Source organism: Zea mays, chromosome 6 (genome assembly GCF_902167145.1).
Source record: "Zea mays cultivar B73 chromosome 6, Zm-B73-REFERENCE-NAM-5.0, whole genome shotgun sequence".
NCBI lineage: Eukaryota > Viridiplantae > Streptophyta > Magnoliopsida > Poales > Poaceae > Zea > Zea mays.
Window position 1 is genome coordinate 155,905,668 of NC_050101.1, and position 22,871 is coordinate 155,928,538.

At 44.8% G+C, this 22,871-nt stretch overlaps 1 protein-coding gene across 4 annotated transcripts; it reads left to right on the plus strand.

Annotated features, from left to right (window-relative positions):
* The first annotated feature begins 448 nt into the window (after nt 1-448).
* LOC100283236 (dnaJ domain containing protein) lies at nt 449-6,826 on the plus strand. Of its 4 annotated transcripts, none has more exons than XM_020538983.1 (7): nt 449-835; nt 1,295-1,375; nt 1,642-1,676; nt 4,671-4,750; nt 5,214-5,297; nt 5,427-5,535; nt 6,419-6,826. In XM_020538983.1, exons 1-7 carry the CDS (start codon nt 587-589, stop codon nt 6,459-6,461), a joined length of 681 nt encoding a protein of 226 aa, XP_020394572.1. In that variant the 5' UTR covers nt 449-586; the 3' UTR covers nt 6,462-6,826. The 4 variants fall into 4 exon arrangements, with proteins under 4 accessions (XP_020394572.1, XP_020394571.1, XP_035815508.1 ...); XM_020538982.1 differs by having other exon boundaries at nt 5,265-5,297; nt 6,384-6,826; XM_035959615.1 differs by having other exon boundaries at nt 5,265-5,297.
* Nucleotides 6,827-22,871: the final 16,045 nt, after the last annotated feature.

Here is a 22,871-nt window from a genome sequence, read left to right on the forward strand (position 1 = left end):
TTGGGAGTAACAATGCATTGGTTATTGACAGAAATTATCAGATATTTATTCATTTTTATGTAATTGGTGTGCAATATCATTTTATTGAATAATTTATGTACCGTCGCAACCCACGAAAATTGTACTATTTAATGTTATCTTTGTGGTCCATGCAAGGGGATCTCCATCGTGTTTCGCAAGATGTACACGTCCATCATGTTTCTCAAGATGAGAGCCGCTAAGCTCTTGTTTAGTTCAGTGTAGAACCTCATGTAGTCACGCTCCTCATGTCTCGGATCCTCCTATCCATATCTCGATGTCCGATGATAATGCCTAACAACATTGTTAACCTGTCATCAACCCGGACGAGCAACAACAGATCCCTCTTAATATTTTATGTGCCGTAGCAACGCATAGACACCTAACTAGTCCGATAATAAGGGTGACGTTACATTTGCACCGCACGCACCCGCCGACGCCCGCGCGGCCACGCACTAGGCGGCACCGCAGCGACGGTCGACGATCGCCACACCCGGACACCCCACACAGGCACCCAGCCACGCGAGCGGCGAAACTGCGGGAGCCAATCAGAACCTACAGCGATGCAATGATCGCCGTCGCATCGTCCTTCCCCTCGCGCGCCCACGCGGCTCCGTTCGGCTCGGGGACACTGCCACCGCCGTCTACGCGGCGCAGCACGTCCCTCCGCCACCCGCGCGTCTCGGCGCTCGGTGGAGGCCTCGAAGGAGAGCCGGGGAAGATACTGGATCCGCGCGCCACGCCGTTCCAGATCCTCGGCCTCGACGCCGCCGCCGGCTACTCCGCCGCCGAACTCAAGGCCGCCTTTCGCGCCCGGGTAGTGTAGCGCTCACTTGTTTATGGGGAGATTTATGCTGCTGCATAATTTTTGCTCTTGAGGTATCCTAGAAATTACAGTAGTCGATTGGTACTTGCTAGTGTATCTAAACAACTTGGCGTACCTCCATGATCTCCTTTAATCATGGATTGTGAAACCACCATTTTTGGGTGTTGGTTACTTCGTGACGAGGGGAAGAAGACACCGAGTGGCACGGTATGGAAGGAACTCACCGATTTTCTAACCTACTGCATTATGATCTCTTCTCCTTATTTTTGTATATTTCTTGTTTGGAACAAACATTTCCATAAGAACAAGTAACATTCTCTTGTGTTATAAGCTGTTTGCGTGTCTCTCTCTGTGTGTGTGTGTGGGGGGGGGGGGGGGGGGGGGTGAGCTTTTGGTAAGCCAAACCTGTGTGCTATTTTCTGGTCTAACAATATTGGGAGCTCTGTACAGGTTAAGGAATTCCATCCTGATGTTTGCAAGGACCCAGAAAATGCAGATTTAATAATGAGGCGAGTGATCGAGGCCTATCAGGTAACTCTGTGTACTATACTTGTGTTTTGTACAAGTGCATATGGATGCTATCATAATAACCACAATCAAACATCACCAAACAATTACAATTCACAGTGCGAGTGTGGCCTTAAAGGTTTCAGAATTGTGAAGGAACTTTAGAAATCTGACTCCATGTAGTGTAACCTAAAAGGTTGGTTGAATTTTACTGGAGGGAGTGTTTCCTTAGTTTTTTCACCTTCTTGTTATATACCATTATCAGTCACACTGTTTTGTTTCACACACAGATGTTATCTGGCAACCAAGAAATGATGTTTGAAAGGTAGAGAATATTCCGATCAACTTGTATTCTGGACATATCATGCAATGAGCCTTTTTATACACTTGTTTGTATAGATAACTATGATAGAAATGGCACTCTGCTCCTTTGGTATGGATTTTCAGTGATAGATTAGGTTGTAATAGCCAGTTACCATGGTATTCTATTCATGTTTGAGTAATTGACTTTGTTTGTTTGATTATGTCATTAAACTTTTAGTTTGTTTGATTGCTATGGTCAATGTGGATTTATCACCTATATTTGTTTGCTATGAATTACGAACTCATATTCTTAATCTCTAAATTGCTATTGGTTACTAACTACTGACCTTGTGTTGTTCTGCTGGAGTGTTGATGTCTAATTGGCGCCTAGGTGCTCGCTTAGGCGCCTAGGCGTCCAGCTGGTGCCCGACCTCGCCGTGGCGCTGTGATAACCACGACTACCAATACAGTCAAATTCTGAAACATTTTGATTCAAAACCTAGTTGGTCAAATAGTAGATAATATCTCACTAGCAATGGGGTTGCCAGAGGAGAGTATATGAGAAAAAGAATAAGAACGTCTTGATTTATAATTATAGGTTTTGTAGATGGTGAGAATACTTGGAAGGACATGTCTGACATACTGGTGAAAAGCTTTTCCATTGAGCCAAAGGTCCTAGGTTAGAAGCAACCTCTCTGCAAAAATGCAGGGGTAAGGTTTGTCTGGATTATTACTTCGTCAGACCTCACTCATATGAAAGCTGCCAGCACTGGGTCTGTCGTCTTTTTAGGGATTGCAGATGGTATGCAGTGAAAGATCCATTATGTAATCATAATTTGCACCATATAAGTAGCCATTGACACCCCTTTATAAGAAGAGGATGAGGTAAAACATAATATGCATCACGTTAAGTACAATTATTGCTTGTGTTGAAAAAATATATTTTGGTTTGATCCAGTCAACAATTTGGCAGTTATATTTTTAAGGGGAAAATCTGGAATTAACCAGTGGGCTTAGTTACCAACTCATCTATTCCAAAATCTAAACCTACTGTTCTACAGTTTATCCACCTATATGTCCAGAACAGAGTGTTGGAACCATTGCCAATCTCAGTGACCATGACTGCAGAGAAGAAGGATTTGGCTTTAGGAGGGACTTGAATTGGGAGCTCTGCCCAAGGCTTGATAGGATCAGTATGTTTTCTCAGTGACCATTGCTCCAGGACTGTTGGCCACAATCCTTAAAAGAATAATTAACAAGAGAACTGTTCAAGAGGCCATGATAAACAGAAGGTGGATTTCATATATTAAGGGCGCTCTGACAATGGGAGCCCTGGTAGATTATTTATATCTATGGGATTCTCTTTCTAGCTTGTGTCTGCAGCCGAATAGGGAAGATAGACACATCTTCACCAGGGCCTCTGATGGCAAATACTCAGCAAAAGCTGCCTATAATGGCCTCTTCTTAGGCTCTAGCTCCTTTGGTCATCACAAAAGAATTGGAGAACTTGGGCCCCTCCAAATGTCGGCTTTTTATGTGGCTGGTGGCTCATAACAAATGTTGGACTGCAGACAGATTGGCGAAAAGAGGCATGAATCATCCTGCTGCTGTCCCCTCTGTGACCAACATCCTGAATCCATCAACCACCTGCTGGTGTCCTATGTATTCACAAGAGTTTTCTGGTATACTATGCTAAGAAGATTTGGACTTCATAGTCTAGCCCCTCAACCGGATGCTACCTCCTTCTTGGACTGGTGGGAGATATCTTCAGACATTGTTCCTAGGATGATTAAGAAGGGCCTGAATTCCCTCATCATATTGGGAGCCTGGATGGTTTGGAAGCACCGGAATAGGGTGGTGTTTGATGGAGCCACTCCAGACTTCACCCTTCTGCTCAGATCTGCTGAGGAGGAAAGACACAAATGGCAATTGGCCGGTGCCAAAGGGCTCTCCTTCTTGGTGGCGCCAATGTCAAATGTTTAGGGGAGGTGCTGAGCGTTGTCGCTGATTATTAGTGAACAGATGGATAGTTTCTTGTACACTTGTTTCTGGCCTTTCTAATGGGAAGGTTTTTTGTAATTTTTGGGTCTTCTTCAGACCTCTTCCTCTCTTCTAATATATTTATAAAGCGTAGCTCTCCTACGCTTTTCGAGAAAAAAAAATCTAAACCTACCGAGGATTTTATGCTCTTTATTCACTTTTTCTTTTGGGTTTCATCTCCATTAGAATCAAAGCTATTGATGACACCTTTAGGTATTCAGGATCAATGCTACAAAGAGATAGTGATATTGATGAAAATGTTACATAGAATCAAATCAGGGTGGATAAAGTGGCATCAATGATCTGGCGTTCTATATGACAAGAGGGTATCATAGAAGTTAAAAGGCAAGTTTTATAAGATGGCAATTAGACCTGCTATGTTGTATGGTGCAGAATGTTGACCTACAAAAATATGACATGTTTAAAGATAAGTGTTGCAGAAATGTGTATATTGCGTTGGATTTATGGCTATACAAGAAGGGATCAAGTATAGAATAACGATATATATGATATGCTAGGATTAGCACCAATTGAAGAATAGCGTGTCCAACATCGGTTGAGATGGTTTTGACATCTCCAACATAAATCTCTAGAGACGCATGTGTGTAGTGGATCCTAAGGCGTGATATTAATGAGAAGAGAGGAAGACCGAAGCTGACATATAAAGAAGCAGTAAAAGGAGACTTCAAACGATAGGATATACCCTAAGATTTAGTCTTGAAACAGCTATCCGTGTGTCCGAACCTTGACTTGTGGGTTTTATTGGGATATTAACTCTAGCCTGATTGGGATAAAAGGCTTTGTTGTTGTTGTATCCACTTTTCAATTTCATTATGACACTGTAATTTCTGCATTTGTGCATGCTTTTTTAGGCCTGAGAGGTGCATCAAAAAATAAGATAATAGGGATCTTTGTTTCAATAGCATCAAGAAAATCCTACTCATATGCTTATGTTACAATATTGTGCTTTGTGCAGGAACAATGTTGACCCATTTGATGAACCTGAGTGTGAAGCTCGTGACATATTTGTCAATGAACTTCTATGCATTGGCACTGGTACTTGTTCTTGTATTGCTTCAGTGGTTAAGGATGAGGGTTTTGTCAATCGGCCTTGTTGTTGACCATAGTTTTGTTATAAAAATAAGGTTTGCTGCCAAACTTTGAATTAGGTATTATTGTCAGAATTGGCACCAGAAAACTAAAGTTTCACATCAGTTTATCAATTGTCTAATCTCCCTAACTATAAGAGGTTAATCACCATGTTGCTCTAATTTAATTCTTGGCACACTATTTCTGTTGAACAATGCTGTACTCCTTATTTTACAAGCAGAACACATTACACATAGGATTGTGTTCCTTCCTTTGATGCAACCGAGCTCGTTCAGTTTCCTAGTTTTTATAGACTTTATAGTCTATACATTAGGGACATAGGCCTTCCATGTAGTTGTTCACCACAAATCGTGTGGACATATTTTGTCAACTTTATCCGGCAAATTACAACTGTTGATGGCTACTGCAGGATGTCCATATTCTTGTGTTAAAAGGGCACCTCATGTATTTTCATTTTCAGATGATACTGGTACAGCTCGTGCAATATCTCAAGGTAGGTCCACCACAACCACTTGGCTTAATTGGGTAGAAGCCCACATATCAGTTCCATTAAGCAGTTAATTTACAAGTATGTCCATACCTTTACCTTTTCTAATGAAAAGTTCAACCCTTTCATTTGCAGGTAATGGAGAAGATGATCTTGTTCAGCTCGCTGTTGGGCAGTGTCCAAGAAAGTGCATATACTATGTGACGCCTTGCCAACGCACTATTTTGGAGGATGTTCTTGCTAGGTACGTATCCTTTGTCATGAGCTACTTTTTTGTCAGTTAGCATGATGGTAAAGAGCTGATTTATGGTGAAGAACCACCTCAACTACATGAGATGGTGCATCATGAGTTCATTCTTATACTAGTAATGGATATTAGTTTGTGAGGAATAAGGTGGTGATGGGATCAACTCATTTCATTATGTAAACCAAACAAAAAAGTAAGAAATGAGAAGATGACAGACTACTTCATTCCTTAAACTAAACACCCTATTAACCAATCATACAATTCATGTTACAGCTTCCAAAAAAATTCATGTTACACTAAATTAAAACCAGTGAAAGGTGTCACATTCATGGCAGCATAAAATATTTTATAATAGAGCTGTCCATTAGTTTAGGAACTTGTTAATTGAACAGGGTGAGTAGACAGGATTTATAAGCGAAACTGAGGTTGTGGGAGTTCAGGAGCTATATCCTGATTGGGTGCAAGCACTACATTTTAGAGCTGTACACGATACAATTATATTACCCCCTGTTGCAAATTATGCCATTGTAAGTCAAACTTAGAGGTTTGATCATTTATTGGATTAGTTCAAATAATTGCACTGACATTATGGAGAATTTGAAAGAAAAAAACTAATTTGATCTTGTAGATGTTGACGTATTTTTCTATGAACTTAGTCAAAATAAGAGAAGTTTGATTTAGCACAAAGCTAAAGTGAACTATCATTTGAAACGGAGGCGGTAGCAGCAAGAAAATATGATATAAAAAAGTAGGACTGTGTTATCAACATATCACTGTCTCCTGGTTTAGATCCTGATCTTTTTTCCCCTCTATCTATCCCTCACCCATGTGGATTTCGTGCCCAGTGTGTTGATGGTGCCTTACGATCTTGCTGAAGCAGCAGTTCTGGATTCCCTCCTTTCAAAAGCGAAGTTCGAGAATAACAGGTATAAGAAGCCCCAAAGAGGAGCAAAATCATCCTCCGATTATGTTGATTGGATGTGATCTGATCCCGAGACACAAAGAGGATGCCAGATTCAGCCGAAGGCAGTTCGGTAGATTTATGCTGGTTTGCCTATTCTCCTTGGTCAGTTGCCCGATAGTTTATAAAATGGAATACGTTTACGTGGACAGACTGCTTTGTTTGTGGTATACGGTTATGATTTCTATAATATTTCTTTCTGCCAGAATTTTACTCCGTCTTTTCTTGGCATAAGAAACTCCTAGGATTGACTGGGAGCTTAATAATGTTTTGGTCTAAAAACTCACAAGTATAATAATGTATAGCTATTCCGTGCAATAGGGTAAATTAGCATGTACAATACAGGGGCGAGCCCTCTCTTATTCATTACTGCAGTCTCTCTCTATTCCTCAACTATGGTAATGGACCCAATGGTCCATCAGCTGGACCACCTGGCCCGCCCGTCCGCTAGCTTGGCTCCGCGCTCGTCTGGCTTCACCCAACGTGCGTATTAATTTATTCCTTTGATGTTTCAGACATTTAATTATACATTAATAGTGTGTTTGGTTTGAGAAATAAAGTGATCCATCTTCTTCTCATTTATCATTTTTTTATTTGGTTTGTGGAATAGAATGAGTTGATCCATCACCACCTCATTCCTCATAAGCTAATAATTAGTATATACATGAGGAGTGAGTTAATTCTACCAAAATTGATGGAATGAACTTATGATGCACCATCTCATGAAGCATAGAGTGACTCCACAAATAAAACACACCATAAGTTACTCTGCCATTCTTTTTATACATCTCAAACATTTCTTGTTATTGGCTCAGCCATTCTAAACAATATTAAGTCATTTCAGAGTCCAAGCAAAGTCATTCAGAAATTCAAACAACATTAAGTCATTTCAATCAAAATTAAGGCATTCTAATAAATATTAACTCATTTTTTGAGGAAACATTAAGTTATTATTGTTCATACATTTTTTCTGGATTTCTCGGACATTTCTTATGTTATCGGTTTAGTCATTCCAGAAAATACTAATTCATTCTAGCATCCAGACGAGGTGCGCTCGACTCATGGTGGCTTGGCTCAACTCTTGCGCGTGAGGCGGCTCGGTCGGGTGGTTGAGCGGGGCACGGGGGTGGCTCGATCGATCGACTGGGGGTGGGTGCGGGGGAGGGAGGCTGGCTCAGTCCGGGCGCGGACAGGCGACCTGGTTGAGTCCAGATGATGGACCACTAGTCCATCACCTTAGGTGATAAATTGATCTGCCCTATATATATTACATTAGTTATGTGCCAGTGCCTTGCAACTGTCTACAAAATATTTAATAAAATATCAGCTTTGACAAAAATCAATACAGAACTAAACTGATACAATCAAATTATACTATAATACGAATATAAAAAATAGTCGAAGAACATATCACACCTGTTTCAGAAGTCAAACCGAATGCTAACCGTGTACGTGCCAGGATCAGAACTCACGTACACAACGATTACATAAATGAACATCATGACATGATGCTCGAATAATATAACATAAAGGAGTATTAACTTATTACATCACGATGTCGAAGACATTCACATAGTCATTAACTTAACAGGTAATCAAAGTGCTAAAGCGAAACAGAATACAGATAAGGCCTTCAGAGGCAGCTGATTGAGGGTTACCACTAATCTAGTCTAGAACTCCTCGAAGTCACGGAACTTCTAAAAGTCCTCCGCGTTGCCGTCATCTTCTACTGAGTAGTGGTTGCAATGTGGACAACCTGATGTTTTGTGTTTAAGCAAGGGTGAGTACACATCAACGTACTCAGCAAATGTCCCGTTTGGCTGAAGTGGACTAGCTTCATGTGTAGTTAGGCAGAAAAGCAGTTGCTTTTAGTTCGTCAGGTATTTATTATTAATAGAAGCCAATTTTTATCACCGAACTCAAGTTGTTATCCCAAAAGGCACCTCCTCAGAGAGGAAAATATCAAAAACCATAAGTATAGCCATCAACATTAAACCATCATCATAAAGTTATCCAGAGTAGCTCTAATCAAAGAGGATCCCAAGGTTGCTCGTAACCGTGAGCACATCTAATATAGCAATTTCTAATCCTCTGCAGAGGTTGCACATCCATGAGCCATGATTCCCGTTTTGCCCAGGGATCATGACTCCCAATTGATCATTTCCTAAGTGGTCCGGCAGGGTATCACTATGTAGCCTTTACAAGACTCCCCTAGTGTGTAGTCGCTCGTTGGTTTCGTAGGTCGTACAAACACAACCCTCCTCCCCAAGGGGAAAATATCAAAAACCAAATCGAAATAACCCTAGCACCCCACCCTTAGCAGTGCAACCACTATGCCTTAGCCCCCATTGATGGCACAACGACGAAGCAAACTATACCCCCAGATTCCTCCGATCAGCTAAGGGTGTCTCATACCACCCTCATGATTGCACTGTTTTTCCATACGGTCTCTCAATGAACAGGTCCTTATGGAGAGATATTCGAGAAACAGCTCGAGCCCCTTAAAGTGCCACAAGTTCATCATCATATCCAAAATAAATCATCGTATCATGAAGTAGTTCTCATCATGTTCATTGATTAAAGTAAAGCACTAGCATGATATTGATCATAATTTCTCAACCCAAAAAGGGTAATTCAAGGACAGAATAAATAGAAAACTAGTCAATCCTTAGGTTGATCATGGTATGCGGGAGAGTGAATTATAAAGTAAATATGACATAATAGGCAAATGACACTTGCCTTCACCAAGCTGCTGCTTAGGGACTTCCCCTACAACTTCCTCAGAAAACACAGACTGCTCGTTGTCTACGCAAAGCAATCATTCATTCAACACACTTCAGGAATAACAAAAGAACAATACACCAAACATATGCAACATAGTAATCATAGGTTCATTAATCACTAACCCAGTCTACATCTTTATAAACATGTTCAAATAAAGTTAGTGGAGGGATGGTGTTAATCACTAGGTGATGTTGAACCTCAAAGCTATGGCATTTGTTAAAGTTATCTATCACTGATATATTTTATTAAGGCTCTATTAACTTCATTTTCAAACCAGGGACTATACATTAATTGAGACATAAAAACAATGGATGAACATAACTCTAGCAAGTAGACAAAAGCATAATAAACATTTTACAATTTGAAACACTTAATTTGGAGTTCATATGACAAAGTTATGAATGTTGGAAGTTTTGGGATTTAAATTTCTATTTTAAATGTATAATTCTGATTGAATAAAGACCCGAGCGCCTAACTGCAAGATTTCAGGGGCTTGGACGAAAGAAATAAGGATGACATAATTCCCGAGAACTCGGGGGTCTCTTTAGAAAAATGCGCTGGTGAAGGGGTATCGGTCTCCCTCGGCCATTGGATGTCGGATCAAAGGTCGAGATTAGATCGGTGATGCGGGCGCGCGGGACATTTGTGACCGGCAGGTGAGGCCTAGGGCAGGGGCGCGGGTGTGGGTGCGGGCATGGTTCTAGGCCGTCGGATCTAGGGTGAACTGTGGGGATTAGACTCGGGTTATTTAAAATCGGACCGTCGGATTTGGGGTGAACAGTGGGGATCGCGACCGGCTTCAACCCTTTTCCCCGGCCACCAGAGGCGGTGTCGCCCACGTCCATGGCGAGGAGCTCGCCGGAGACGAGGGGCACAGGCACTTCGAGGGTCTTAAGGCGGTTGGGATAGCCTGAGAAGATTGGGGAGGTTGCGGGGAACCCAATGGTGGGGGCTGAACCAAGGTAGGGGCACCAGAGGGTGGTGGCCCACAAAGAGGCAGCTCGATGGCGGCGCTAATTGTCTCCGACGTGGAATCGTGTGCAACAGAGAGCAAGGGAGGTAAATGGGGGACACGGGAGGTTCCTTACCTCAAGGACCTCTCGGTGGCGGCAACGACTTGGGTCGACGACGACAACACCAAGACGGCGCGAAGGACAGTGAGTGGGCGCAGACAGAACGAATCAGAAGGGGAGGGGAGAAATTGGGGCATGTCCTGAGTTGCGGGCGTCGGGGCAAAGCTCACCATGGCAAAGGGCACAGCGGGGCCCCAACGTCGGCGGAGGAACGAGCTCGAGATGGTGGTGAACGGCGACGATTCCTCCCTGGCCTGCGCAACGCGAGATGGGACCTTGACTCTACGTGCATGCGAATGAGGGAGGGGGAGAGTGAGTGGGGCTCTGAAGGGGTTCAAGCAGGCGTGGGACGACGGTCTTGACGCGCGACGTGGGCGTGGAGTCCTCGGTGTGCGCATGGAGCGCGTAGGCGGACGGTTGGAGGGATGGGGCTGACGGGTGGGGTCGAGGTGTGAGCGAGCTAGTGCGGGCGCGCGGGCAACGAGCGCTGATAGGGCGGGCCCATGCCGCAGAGAGATAGAGATAGTGGGTGACAGATTAGGGTCTAAGGTTTGGGTGTGGTTCATTGGAGGCCAACTGACTTAGATGAAGCCCCAATGGTGGCCTGGTAGGGGGTTTGTTGGGCAGTGTAAGAGGCAGGGGTGCCATCAGCAGTGTCTTATTGGAGCGGTAGTAGTCTGTGACGGATTATTGAGGAAGTGGGGGTGGTGGTGTTTTCCTGCGAAAGGAGTCACTGGAGATGAGAAAGAATGGTGGGGTGGGGATAACTATTACTGGGTGTTGGGTCCAGCTGATAGGTGGTTAGGCGGGCCCTGATGGAATAAGTCTTGTGGTTGTTGTGGATGACTGCAGTTAGAGGACAACACAACCTTGCTGCAGCTTTTGACTACTTTAATGGACAACGACTTTAGAGGAAAGCAAGACAATAGTTAGAGGACGACACAACCTTGCTGCAGTTTTGCAGTTTTGACTAGAGGACAGTAGGACAACATCTCCAACTTTAGAGGATAGCAGGACATCATCTTCTTGCTGCAGTGTGCAGTCTTTGACTAGAGGACAACATCTTTGTGTAGTGCAGTGTGAGTGTGTAGTGTAGTTTGTAGGATATCATATTTGCATCTCTAGAAAGCATATGCTCGGCAACCCCTTTAGCTATAAATATGTATCCCCAACCATTAGATGGGTATTGGCATTGTGTAGTGTGTGAGGAATAAACAAAAAATAGCCCCAACTCGTAGTGTCATCCTCTTGATGAGAATAAGGGTCGCGTTGCTTACAATTGGTATTAGAACTAGATTATCCTGTAGCCTAAACATCCCTTGCTCATCTCCTTCTCGTGCCTTTTCCTGTACTCAGTCAGTTGCAAGAGCATCGACTGCTCCTACTCATCCCTCCTCTCCTGCTCAGATGAGCAGCCTTTCATCTGAGACAACCTCTTCCCCACGCAGCAACCCCACACTAGCACACCATGTCTGAGGGACAGTTCCAGCGCTCTATCGCTTTGAGTGTGCGGTGTCGACAGGAGACCGAGGTCGCCGCGATAGAGGAATGTGAGCGAGCAACAATAGTGACTACATCGAGGGTAGCACGACTGGCGGTGGTAGAACTAGCAGCAACGAGGGCGGAAGTAGAAGCAGCGGAGGATGTTGCATGTGCTGCGGTGACAGATCTTGAGGCTCTACATGACACTAGCGTCGGCAACTCTGCTTCTGCCGATGGCAGCACCAACAACGAGCTCAGGCTGGCAAAGGAGGCAGCTTAGGAGCAGGCGACACAATGGGTGGTCGTGCATCATCTTGGGGGTGCGCATGGTGGCAAACCAGATAGGCGCAGGCACATCGATGGTGCTACGGTCGAGGGCACGCATGATAGCAGCCTTGATGGGCGTGGACACGTCGGCGGTGCCCCTGGCAGTGGCATTCAGGTCAACGGAGATCCTAACCTTTACAGGCAGCGCAACTCTCCTTCCCCAGATTGGTACCATGGTCACCATGGGGTCCAGGCCATTATCACGGACATCGGTCCCGGCGGTGGGTGGCCTACCCTCACCAAGACCCACTACGTTGAGTGGGCCACAGTGATGAGGTTATGACTCTAGGTTCGCCACATGTGGGAAACAGTTCGATATGGCAACGTCGACTACTATGATGATTGATGGACGTTAATGCCCTCATTGCTGCAGTCCCACCCAAGATGCATTTTTCGCTTCCCTAGAAGTGGACTGCCGAGGAGGCTTAGGACGCCAGCGATGTGGCTTGCATCGACAACAACCATGCCCACAAGACCACACTACAGGCACTTCACAAGGTGTAGGAGAAGCTGACCTTCAAGGTAGGTGAGGACATTTATGATTTTTATCTCTACCTCAACACTCTACTGCAGAAGGTGGTGCAACTCGACAAAGACACCTACAATGAGGAGAGAGCTGTCGAGAAGCTCTTATGCTGCATCCCCGAGAAGTACAAGCACATCGCTCGCTCGATCGAGTCTCTGCTAGACCTCTCCACGATGTTGACTGAAGAGGCGATAAGTCACCTTAAAGTTATTGACGATGACAAACAACAATCTCTTGGGGCCTATCACCATCGGCGGGAAGCTACATCTCACTCAGAAGCAGTGAGAGGCCTGCTAGGGTGACAGGAAGAAGGGGTAGTCCTCTTTCTCAAAAGGTGGCCGCAAACGTGGCAAGTCGCAGAAGGGGCGCGGAGGCACCCAGGGCAGGACACGATGACGTGCCGAGGGCGGTGCCTGCAAAGGCGCCTAGGGCGGAGTCGCCAACAACCAAAAGCCGCCACGAGTCGACACCTGCCATAATTGTGGCAAGCTTAGCCATCGGGCTAGGGATTGTCGACAGCCATGATGCGACTAGGCCCATGTCGCACAGGCGGAGGAGGAGGCTCTACTCCTAGCACATGCCAGCGTCGAGCCAACTCTAGCAACATTAGTCGCAGCGACTCTCCCCCACCTCGATGAGTTGGAAGCACACACTTTCCTCGACGACGACTTCAGCAACAACATGATTGAAGGATGGTTCCTCTACACTGACGCCACCCATCACATGACCGGTCGACGAGAGCTCTTCACTGAGCTTGACTCCACTGTTCGAGGCTCTGTCAAGTTTGGGGACACCTTCGGTGAGGTCAAGGGTGCCGATCAAGTTTGGGAACACCTTCGGTGTAGAGATCAAGGGTGCCGGCCCCGTCATCTTCACGCCGCGTATGGTGAGCACATGCTGCTCACTGGAGTCTACTACATCCTCGCATTGAGGAACTCCATCATTAGCCTAGGACCGCTGGATGAGAACGGTTCGCGTGTGGAGGTTCATCACGGAGTCATGAGGATCTAGGACCCCTCTCGTCGTCTTCTTGCCAAGGTACCTAGGAGCCCTAATTGACTCTACATTGTCAACATACATGCGGCACCACCTATCTTTCTAGTTGCTCATCGAGATGACGAGGCGTGGAAGTGGCATGAGCACTTCGGTCACCTTGATTTTGAGGCCCTGAAGCAGCTCAGTGCTAAGGATATGGTACAAGGCCTGCCATGCCTTGACCACGTGGAGTAGTTCTATGATGTCTGGAAGTTGACGAAGCAGAGGCGACTCCCCTTTCCCCAACAATTGACCTTCCAAGCCAAGGAGCGACTCAAGCTCGTGCATGGGGACTTGTGTCGCCCGATGACACTAGCCACACCAGGAGGACGATGATACTTCTTGCTCTCGTCGACGACCTCTCACGCTATATGTGGGTGATGGTCCTCGACAACAAGGGTAAGGCTGCGGACGCCATCAAGCATGTGTAGGTTGCTGTAGAGGCGGAGTGCGGCCGCAAGCTATGCTTGCTGCACACCGACAACAACAGTGAATTCACAATTGAGTTCGCATCATACTGCACGGATGAGAGCATTCAATGCTAGTACTCTGCACCGTATAACCCACAGCAGAACGGCATCGTCGAGCAACGCAACCAGATGGTTGTAGAGATGCCTCGAGCTCTCCTCAAGGAGAGGGGCATGCCGACTGTCTTCTGGGGAGAGGCGATGGTGACCACTGTCTTACATTCTCAACCACTCGCCCACCAAGGCACTCAATGGGATGATATCGTACGAGGCTTGGCATGGGTGCAAGATGGTGGTCTCTCACCTACGGGTCTTTGACTGCCTCGTGTTCACCAAGGAGCTTGGCCACATCAGCAAGCTCGATGACAGGAGCACCCTAGGGGTGCTCATTGGCTATGTGGAGAGCTCAAAGGCCTACTCCATCCTTGATCCAGGAACACAACGTGTGCACATGGCACACAATGTAGTGTTCGATGAAGGACGAGGATGGGCATGGGACAAGGCGGTGGACGACGACACGACTCCAACGTACGACGACTTTGCGGGAGCTGAGGGAGTAGGCAACTCTTCTTCACCGTGAAGGTCTACCCTAGTCCCCAAGTCTCCACCGACTCTAGTGCCACACTCCCCAGCCATGACTTCAGCTACAATGAGCTCTTCGCCACCATGCTCTCCATCCACAACTCCGGCTACAACGAGCTCTTTTCCACCATGCACTCCAGCATCGACAGTAACCCCTTCAGGCATGTCCTCTCCGATGCTAGCTCGTGTCAAGAATGACCCGGTGGAGCTCGTTACCCCGCTCTCCCACGATGAGGAGCACATCAACATGTGCCTCGATGGCGAGTCGTTGCCGTATCATACGGTGGAAGGCCTTCTCATCAACCCATCGGTGCTGGGCCTCACATATCGCATTCTGACATGGGAGTTTCATCTTGCGTGCGACGATGTCGAGCCTCGGTCTTTCGTGGAGGCCGAGAAACACGCTGCTTGGCATGCTGCGATGCAGTCGGGGATGGACACAGTTGAGACGAACCGCACCTAGGAGCTCGCTGATCTCCCTCATGGTCACCGCGTGATCACCCTTAAGTGGGTGTTTAGGCTAAATAGGGATGAAGCTGGCTCCATCGTCGAGCACAAGGCTCGCTTGGTGGCACATGGCTTTTTGCAGCAGGAGGGGATCGATTTGAACGATGCTTTCGCCCCTATGGCAAAGATGGTATCCGTGCGACTCCTCCTTGCACTAGCAGCTCAGAAAGGCTGGCAGGTCCACCACATGGATGTCAAGTCGGTGTTTCATAACAACGACTTAAAGGTGGAGGTCTACGTACACCAGCTGCCAGGATTTGCGATCCTTAGCAAGGATGGCAAGGTGTTGCGCCTGCGCAAGGCCCTCTATAGCTTGCGACCAACATCGAGGGCGTGGAATGCCAAGTTGGATTCCATGCTCAAGAGGATGGGTTTCAGTCCAAGCCCACACAAGGCGACCATCTATCGGTGGGGTAATGGAGGAAATGCCCTGCTGGTGGGTGTCTACATCAACTTGGTGATCACCAACACCAATGATGTAGAGGTGGCAGCGTTCAAGGAAGAGATGAAGGCCACTTTCTAGATGAGTGTCCTGGGGCATCTCTCCTTCTACCCTGGGGATTGAGGTGCAATAGGGCAACTCCGGGATCACACTTCATTAGACCGCCTACGACAAGCGCATAGTTGAGCTAGCTGGGCTCACCGAGTGCAACCCAGCTCTCACTCCGATGGAGAGGCTGAAGCTGAGTCATGACAGCACCACAAAGGAGGTGGACGCTACACAGTACCAGCGTCTTGTGGTGAGCCTTTGCTACCTCATCTATACATGACCAGACTTGGCATACTCTGTCGGCTACGTTAGTCGGTTCCTAGAGCGAGCGACGATAGAGCATGAGCAGGATACAAAGAGGATCATTTGCTATGTTGCGGGGACCCTCGACCACGGTCTCTACTACCTGAGGTGCCCTAGGGAGGCACACCTTGTTGGGTATAGCGTCAATGACCACGCCGATGACATCGACACCAACAAGATCATGATCGAGATCCTCTTCTTCCTTGGTAAGTGCCTCATTAACTGGCAGTTAGTCAACCAGCTGCGAGGCCGAGTACATAGCGACCTCCACCGCTTCTACTTAGGCGCTCTAGCTTGCTTGACTACTCGATAATCTCCTCAGGAGAGACACCAGAGCAGTGGAACTTAGGTTGGATAGCTAGCCCGCTCTAGCTTTGGCCAAGAACCTCATGTTCCATGAACGGAGCAAGCACATCCGGGTGTGGTACCACTTCATCCAAGACTTCTTGGTAGAAGGGAGCATCAAGGTGCACTAAATCAACACCAAGGTTCAACTTGCAGACCTACTCACCAAGCCCCTTAGGAGGATCAAGTTTCTTGAGCTTTGCTCTGGTCCGAGATGGCCTAACTTCCTCACAAGATGACACATAAGACTTAAGGGGAGAATGATGGAATAAGTCTTGTGGCTGTTGTGGAGGACTGCAGTTAGAGGACAACACAACCTTGCCGTAGCTTTTGACTGCTTTAAAGGACAACAACTTTAGAGGACAACATGACAACACAACCTTGCTATAGTTTTGCAGTTTTGACTAGAGGACAACATCTCCAGCTTTAGAGGACAGTAGGACAACATCTTCTTGCTACAATGTTGCAGTCTTTGACTAGAGGACACCATCTTTGTGTAGTGCAGTTTGAATGTGTAGTGCAGTTTGTAGGACATCATATTTGTATCTCTAGGAAGCATATGCTCGACAACCTCTTGGGTTATAAATATGTATCCCCTACCCTTAGATGGGTATGACATTTGTGTAGTGTGAGGAATAAACAAAAAATATGATGCCTTCCTCCTCAAGGTATTCCTCCACTTGAAGATTCTTGAATTCCAATCCGTTATCGCTTCTTATCTTTTTTACATTTAGCTCAAACTCATTTTGATCCCGCCTTAAGAAGCGCTTGATGGTTTCTTGGGTTTCAGATTTATTCTGCAAAAAGAATACCCAAGTGAAGCGAGAATAGTCATCAATAATAACAAGACCATACTTACTCGCCCGATGCTAAGATAAGCAACGGGCCCGAAGAGATCCATTTGAAGGAGCTCCAATGGTCTTGACGTTGTCATCACATTCTTGCTTGGATGAGTTGTTCCCACATGTTTCTCTGTTTGGCATGCTGCACAAGGTCCGTCTTTCTCAAAATAGACATCGTTTAGTCCTAACACTTGTTCTCCCTTTAGAAGCTTATGAAGGTTCTTCATACCAACATGTGCTAGGCGGTGATGCCAGAGCCAACCCATGTTAGTCTTAGCAAGTAAACATGCATCTAGATCGACATTCTCTTTAGTAAAGTCTACTAAGTACAACTTGCCATCAGATACACCTTTAAATGCTAATGAACCATCACTTTTTCTAAAGATAGTTACATCAACATTTGTATATAGACAATTATATCCCATATGATATAACTGGCTGACAGAAAGTAAATTATATCCAAGCGATTCTACCAAAAAGACATTAGAAATGGAATGCTCAGTAATAATCGCTATTTTACCTATCCCCTTTACCTTGCCTTGGTTCCCATCTCCAAAGATAATTATGTCATGAGAATCCTTGTTCCTGACATAGGAGGTGAACATCTTCTCCCCCGCCATGTGGTTTGTGCATCCGCTATCATTGATCTAGCTTGAGCCATTGGATGCATTAACCTGTAAGGAATTTTAGGCTTGGGGTTTAGGTCCCCAACTTGTGTTGGCTCCTGTTAGGTTAGTTACATAAGATTTTGGTACCCAAATGTAAGTCTTGCCTCTCTTGCATTTTGGTCCCACATTAGTAGCAACAAGTTTATCGTTCTTACGATAAATTACATAGGAAGCATCAAGAGTACAAAACTAAATAGAAGGACCATGAGATGCATTCCTATCCTTAGGCACGTGAAAATCAACATCAGATGCACGATGCCTCGGTCTACTCCTACTATGAGCATAAGAACCACTAGATGAAGCAATCATAGTGCGAGGGGCAAAAACGACATTGTGACACGTATTTAAAACATGATGATCACTACATGCATCATGATGAACATTACGAGTATTATGAGAAACATTCCTAACATGAGAATATAAATAATCATCATTCTTCTTTTCATGAAAAGAAAATGAGCTATTAGCCATATGCGCCTTTCCCTTCTCCCTAGTGAAGTTGGCGGCCTTTTGGCTCTTTGTGTCCTTGGTTCCCTTTTGGAAACCAAGTCCGTCCTTAATGGAGGGATGTCTACCAATAGTGTAGGCATCTCTAGCAAATTTAATTTTTTCTACTTCATTCTTGCAAGTTTCAAGTTGAACATTTAATTGAGCAATTTCATTGTTTAACTTTGCAATAGTCGAAGCATGGTCATTGCAAGTATCAATGTCAAAATCCTTACATCTATTGCAAACAAATACATGTTCCAAAGATGAACTAGTGACATTCAATTTTTCTATTCTAGCATTTAAATCATTATTTGCATTCTTGAGTCTAGAAATAGTAGCAAGACATGAGGATAAATCACACACAAGCCTTTCATTGTTCTCTACTTCTAAAGCAAGAGATTTTTCAATTTCTATAACTTTATCATGTTCCTCATAAAGCAAATCCTCTTGCTTTTCAAGCAACCTATCCTTTTCATTATGTGCATCAATTGATTCATTATTTTGTCTACTTTAGATCTATCAAGGCTCTTAAAAAGATTGCTATAATCTACATCATCTTGGGATTCCTCATCACTGGAAACTTAGAAGTGTCACATGTACGTACCTTATTTTCCTTAGCCATAAGACATGTGTGTCGCTTGTTGGGGAAGAGAGAAGACTTGTTGAAGGCAGAGACGACAAGTCATTTGTCATCAGAGTCAGATGAAGAGCAATCAGAGTCCCATTCCTTGCCAATGTGCGCCTCACCCTTCTTATTTTTATAGAACTTCTTCTCCTTCTTCCCTTTCTTGTCTTGGTCCTGGTCATTCTCATTATTGGGACATTGAGCAATAAAATGACCAGACTTGTCGCACTTGAAGCATGAACGCTTTCCCCTTGATTTGTTCTTGCTGGGGTAGTCCTTGTGTCCCTTCGAGGTGGTCTTGAAGCGCTTGATCAGGAGCGCCATCTCATCCTCATTAAGGCCGACTGCCTCAATTTGTGCCACCGTGTCGGGAAGCGCCTCCTTGTTGGTCGTTGCTTTAAGTGCAATGAGTTGTGGCTCGTAGTGAGGAAGAAGTCCATTGGCGATGTCGTCAACGTACCTTGCTTCCTTTACCATCATGCGCCTGCTCACAAACTTACCAAGAATTTGTTCGGGTGACATTTTGGTATACCTAGGGTTTTCACGAATAAGATTTACAAGATGAGGATCAATAATAGTAAATGACCTTAACATGAGGCGGACGACGTCATGATCTGTCCATCTTGTACTCCTGAGGCTTCAAATCTTGTTCACAAGGGTCTTGAGCCTGTTGTACGTGTTAGTTGGCTCCTCACCCCTCTTCATGGCAAACCTCTCCAGCTCACCTTCCATCAACTCCATCTTGGTGGTCATTGTGACGTTGTTTCCCTCATGAGAGATTTTGAGGGTGTTCCATATCTCCTTGGCATTGTTCAAGCCATTAACTTTGTTATATTCATCCATGCATAAAGATGCTAAAAGCAAAGTAGTGGAATTATTTATATGCTCATGAATATAAATAGCATTATCACTACTACCAAAATGCATTCCATTTCTACTACTTCCCAAATGCTCGGATGAAGAGAAAATAGATGACTATGCATTTTTGACTCCAAAATAATAATATTCCCCATCAAAGTGAGGGGTTTGCTAAGAGGAATATATAATAAATGAGCATTGGAGTTGTACAGAATGCGAGAATAATCAAAAGAGTAGTTTTGTTTACCGTCTTTTTCTTGAAAGAGGAGTCTTCACCGTCCTCCTTTGGTGAAGATGAAGAACCATCAATGTCATAGTACACTATCTTCTTGATGCGCTTCTTCTTCTCGTCCTTTTTAGTCTTGCCGGACCAGGAGTGACGATCTCTCCTTCCTTGTCGCAGAGGATGATCTCTTTCTCCTTCTCGTCGGTCACCTTCCACTTGCTTTTGGATCCATCTCTTCAGGCGGTTAGTCCCTTGATGAAGGGAACCTGCTCTGATACCAATTGAGAGCACCTAGAGGGGGGTGAATAGGTGATCCTACAAAAGCTTAACCAAACACAACAAACTTGGTCTATAGATGGGGTTCATGAAATCTAAAACCAAGTTCAATGGAGAATAGAAAGAGAATTTCTTCACTTAATTGCTCTCACAAGATGCGTATTAAAACTAGAGCAATGATGAAAGTGAAGTGGAGAGCTTGGAAGAATAAATCGCAATGAAAGAAATGCAGACAATGAGACACGACGATTTATCCCGTGGTTCGACCGAGGCCTACTCCACGTTGTGGTGTCCCAATGGATGAGGGTTGCACTCAACCCCTCCCAAGTGATCCAGCGATCAAACTTGAGTAACATGGTTGTCTTCCTTATAGTATATTCCCATTTGTGAGGAATCTTCGCAAATTGGAGTTCTCACACCTTACACGATATAGTCAAAATCAAGAAAAGGAGTGAGGGATTAGCAACACACACAAGAGCACAAATGCAGCAACACCACACACACAAGTGAAGAAAAGAGCGCACGAATGAAAACCAACAGTCTCAACTCAAAACGGGTTCTGGTCTCTCAAACGAACCAGGCGTGATCGAAGTCTCAGAGTGTGTTGTATGCTTTTGTGTTTGTCTCGATCTGTTGCGTGGGGTACTGCTCCATGGTGCCTAGGGGTCCTTTTATAGCCCCAAGGAGCCTAGGAGCCACTAGATCTTCATCTAGGAAGCAATCAACCTTCCTTGTCTACTTGCACCGGATCAAACAAGCAACGATTTGTTTCCTTCATTGGCCGAGATGACCGTTGTGCGCCTTAAGTCACATGGCACACCAGACATGACTCGCCCAAGGCCACAACACATCCGAGGCAGCAATGCGCCCAAGGCCATAGCACTCCTGATGATACGACACGCTCGAGGCAGCCATGACTTGCCCGAGGTCTTTATAACTCGTTCGAGCCAGACCTGATTCGCTCGAGCGCAGTCCTCGATTCGTTCGAGCGCATCTTTGACTCGGTCGAGCCAAACACAATTCGCACGAGCGCATCTCTGACTCGCTCGAGCACATCTCGGGCGACTGTCTGGTGAGGCCGAGACTGACCCAAGTTTGGCCATACTTAGCCAAACTTCTTCACTTTGCTTCAATTTCCTTTCTAAACACGTGTGCTCATGCTCATTAAAGTAGTGTTAGTTCTTAGTAATATGTTGATCATTTAATCACCAAAACAACTGGAAATGGCCTAAGGGCACATTTCCCTTTCATAAGTTCGATGAGATCTAGGCATCGTCTCCTAGTCAACGATTGACACCGAGGAGATAGTTGTCTTAGTTCGATTTATTTAATTATCAGCTATTTTGTAAGACATTCTCATTATATAATAAAATTTGTGACATCCGTCTCTATACACTGAGTCATTATATGTGTGGATTTCAATTTGTCGCACTGAAAGTGCATTCATCCCTTTTGTGAGTTTTGGTGATTTGGATAATAACACATTTAAAGGTCTAACAAGTTTGCTAAGTGTTGAACAGGAAATTCAGTACGATGAACATACTTGAATACTGTATAATGATCAGTGAACAAGGTTCAACACAAGGTCAAATAACCAATGAGACAATGCAAATGGATATAATATGATCTCTATATTGGTTTGAATATATGGACAAGACCTGAGAAATCACTATGCATAAATATGATCATAATAGAGGTTGAAGTGATTAAGAGGATTGGTCAAGCCAAAGTGAATAAGATATGAGGAACCGTGAATTGGCTTGACCATATTACTATTAGTCCATATATGAATATATGAGAATCAAACTAGAGCTTGATTGATCTTAGTAGTTATATCTAGATGACATTCAAGCAAGGTTCACAATATTGAAGAAATGATTCTCTCAATGGATGCTCAATAGGATGTGACTCAAGAATGGCTTGATAGGGTGAAGATAGCAAGGAAAGGGCTTCGAGGAACTAAGCGAAGGTGAAGGCCAAGCGACGGCTTGTAGACCGAGGTACCATGACTAAGGTGAAGAAGAGAGTACTTGCACTAAGTCGATGAACTAATCAGCTATAAAGAGTTACAACATGTTGATGCATCAGTAAGGTGACTTGAAGCCATGATTTGAACTCATATATGGTGAAATTACACAAGTCAGGCTCGATTTGTGTTTGCTTCAAAAGGTGAGACAAAGATGTTTGTGATCTTTATGAAGCAACACCATGGAGAAATCACACTTGAGACACCAATGACTCAAGGAGTTTACTTAATTATATTTTATTTAACTTGAGTATAGGAATTGTCGTACTATCAAGGGGGATCCATAAAGAAGGTTGGTGTTGGTACTAAAGCTCAAAATCCTTGATCTAAAACTTCCATTTTACCCTTGTTAATCCTTAGTGAAAGTATGTAGTACAACCTTTTTAACTCTGGCTTGGCCAAAAATTGCTCTCTGGAAAATACTGGTTCAGCCGGACACTC

What these genes read in the sequence shown, in the direction of transcription:
- LOC100283236 (NM_001156138.1), top strand. Translation starts at nt 587, where the DNA reads ATGATCGCCGTCGCATCGTCCTTCCCCTCGCGCGCCCACGCGGCTCCG. An exon ending in AGGCCGCCTTTCGCGCCCGG is followed by an intron (nt 836 to 1,294) that starts GTAGTGTAGCGC and finishes AGCTCTGTACAG; the next exon opens with GTTAAGGAATTCCATCCTGA. An exon ending in TTGGAGGATGTTCTTGCTAG is followed by an intron (nt 5,536 to 6,383) that starts GTACGTATCCTT and finishes TTTCGTGCCCAG; the next exon opens with TGTGTTGATGGTGCCTTACG.